Source organism: Odontomachus brunneus, unplaced genomic scaffold (genome assembly GCF_010583005.1).
Source record: "Odontomachus brunneus isolate Ranch 3 - 2012 unplaced genomic scaffold, Obru_v1 Obru_scaffold_027, whole genome shotgun sequence".
NCBI lineage: Eukaryota > Metazoa > Arthropoda > Insecta > Hymenoptera > Formicidae > Odontomachus > Odontomachus brunneus.
This window is the reverse complement of record NW_022639477.1, coordinates 1,848,787-1,850,607: the sequence shown is the minus strand read 5'-3', so window position 1 is coordinate 1,850,607 and position 1,821 is coordinate 1,848,787. Positions and strand designations below refer to the sequence as shown.

The 1,821-nt window shown below is 30.0% G+C and overlaps 1 protein-coding gene across 1 annotated transcript; it reads right to left on the bottom strand.

Moving 5' to 3' along the window:
• Positions 1-704: 704 nt before the first annotated feature.
• Positions 705-1,821, bottom strand: LOC116842764 (U11/U12 small nuclear ribonucleoprotein 35 kDa protein-like). The gene is made up of 4 exons (XM_032812429.1): positions 1,675-1,821; positions 1,227-1,442; positions 953-1,166; positions 705-866 (listed from the first exon to the last, which is right to left on the bottom strand). The coding sequence occupies exons 1-4, from the start codon at positions 1,675-1,677 to the stop codon at positions 730-732; spliced, it is 570 nt and encodes a 189-aa protein (XP_032668320.1). The 5' UTR covers positions 1,678-1,821; the 3' UTR covers positions 705-729.

Sequence of the window (1,821 nt, the reverse complement as noted above, 5' to 3'; positions counted from 1 at the left end):
TATATATATATATATATATATATATATATATATATATATATATATATACATATTATTATAAATATAAAATAAAATTAGTGTTTTTATTTTTCTTTATCGTTAAATTAATAATATATAAAATGTTATTTTCAATTTAGGCTGCATTTTTAACTCAGGTAATACGTGACAGACAAAGACAGAGATTCCTTTCGGATATTATTTCTGAACTCTTTTGGTTCGCGCTTATTGAGGCAGAGATAAAGGCAGTGCTCCTTTCAGTATGTTATATAGTTCAGTGCAGTAAACGACTATTTGGCGCCATCCAACGACAGCGTGAGGAACCCGGTAGGCAAAAGTGGTTTGAATCTTGGATAAGCTTGAGTCTCAGCTGAAAAATATAAAATGTAGTTCCAAAATCTCCGCTACGAGCCGCTACTATCTAAATTTTCTTACAAAAATTCGAGGTAGTGATGGAGATTTGTAATTCAAACAATATTCAAACAAATTTAATTTTTTAAGTACGACTCAACAGAAGATTAGCAGGCTTTTATCTATCTAGAAATAAGAATTTTTTAAAACTATAATAAGATTGCAGAGATTGTAGCAAGATTCAACGGGACAATCAAATCCTTATTTTCACATAATGTTACTTGATACAAAAGCTATTTTTTATATTCAAACAGTACAACTAAACGACAGATTAGATTTCATTTTTTCAAATAATATTCCGTTACAAGTTAAAGAAGCTCTTTATTTTAAATTAGTATGACTTTTTAAATTAGTATGACTAGGTTTTAAAATATTAGGTACAATGGGTCGTTTAAATGGTCTGTCTTTTCCTCCAAATCTCAATTGTCCCGACTCCTTCTTGCCACCAAAGCCACCTCCTAAAAAATTAAATAATCAAAATTAAATAATCAAAAATCGTAAAATACTTGTATGAGCAAAATATGCTTAATTATCAATCACATACCAAGTCTTCTTGGTTTCCAACCTTTCATGGTACGACCACACTCACGATCAATAAATATTTTATATCCTTTTAATGTAGCATCTGTAACTCGTCTTAACACCCTTCTAGCATCTTCTTCACTTTTCATTTCCACAAAACCATAACCTTGAGAAAGCCCAGTTACCACATCTACTATTATTTTTACTGAAATGACATCTCCATATCTGTTAAAAAACTAAATAATAATTGCAAGCATTGAGTATCTCATATCGTAGTTTTATCAAACTGACAGTACCTCTTGCAAATCATCCTTAGTAATCTTAGGACCAAACCTAGCTACAAATAAAGTCCTTTCTGATTTAGATTCTAAATGTGGTGGTTCATAGTGCATCATCATCGCTCTACTAATAGCCCTGTCATGAGGTTCTGTGTCTGTTCCATCAATACTGCCTGCCTTTAGAGGATCATATTCTCTGGCATAAGGACTCCACTTCTGCAATATATCCTCATCCTGAAGTAAAACATAAAGGAGTTTATCACATAAACATCGTTATTTTATTTTTATGTATATATATATATATATATATATATATATGTACATAGTTTAATATTAATCAATATCAAATGCAACTCTCTCTCTTTCTCTCTCTCTATTTATTTATTTTATTGTATTTCTCTCTCTCTCTCTCTCTTTTGACTGATAAAGAAAAACCAATTTTTAGATGTTGTACCATATTACTTACCATATTAAATATATTTATAAAAGTGAAAAAAACTCAATAAAACAAATATATTTCGTTGATGATCACATATCAAATCAACAGTTAAAGTAGATAGAAAACGTGTGTACAGTGGAGTGTACAGTAACGCCTTCTAGCGTTACTTATCTG

Bases quoted from the DNA above. Each gene is read 5' to 3' on its own strand.
- LOC116842764 (XM_032812429.1), bottom strand. The intron at 1,167-1,226 runs GTACTGTCAGTT...ATTATTATTTAG, and splicing joins CTAAGGATGATTTGCAAGAG to TTTTTTAACAGATATGGAGA. The intron at 867-952 runs GTATGTGATTGA...TTAATTTTTTAG, and splicing joins TTGGAAACCAAGAAGACTTG to GAGGTGGCTTTGGTGGCAAG.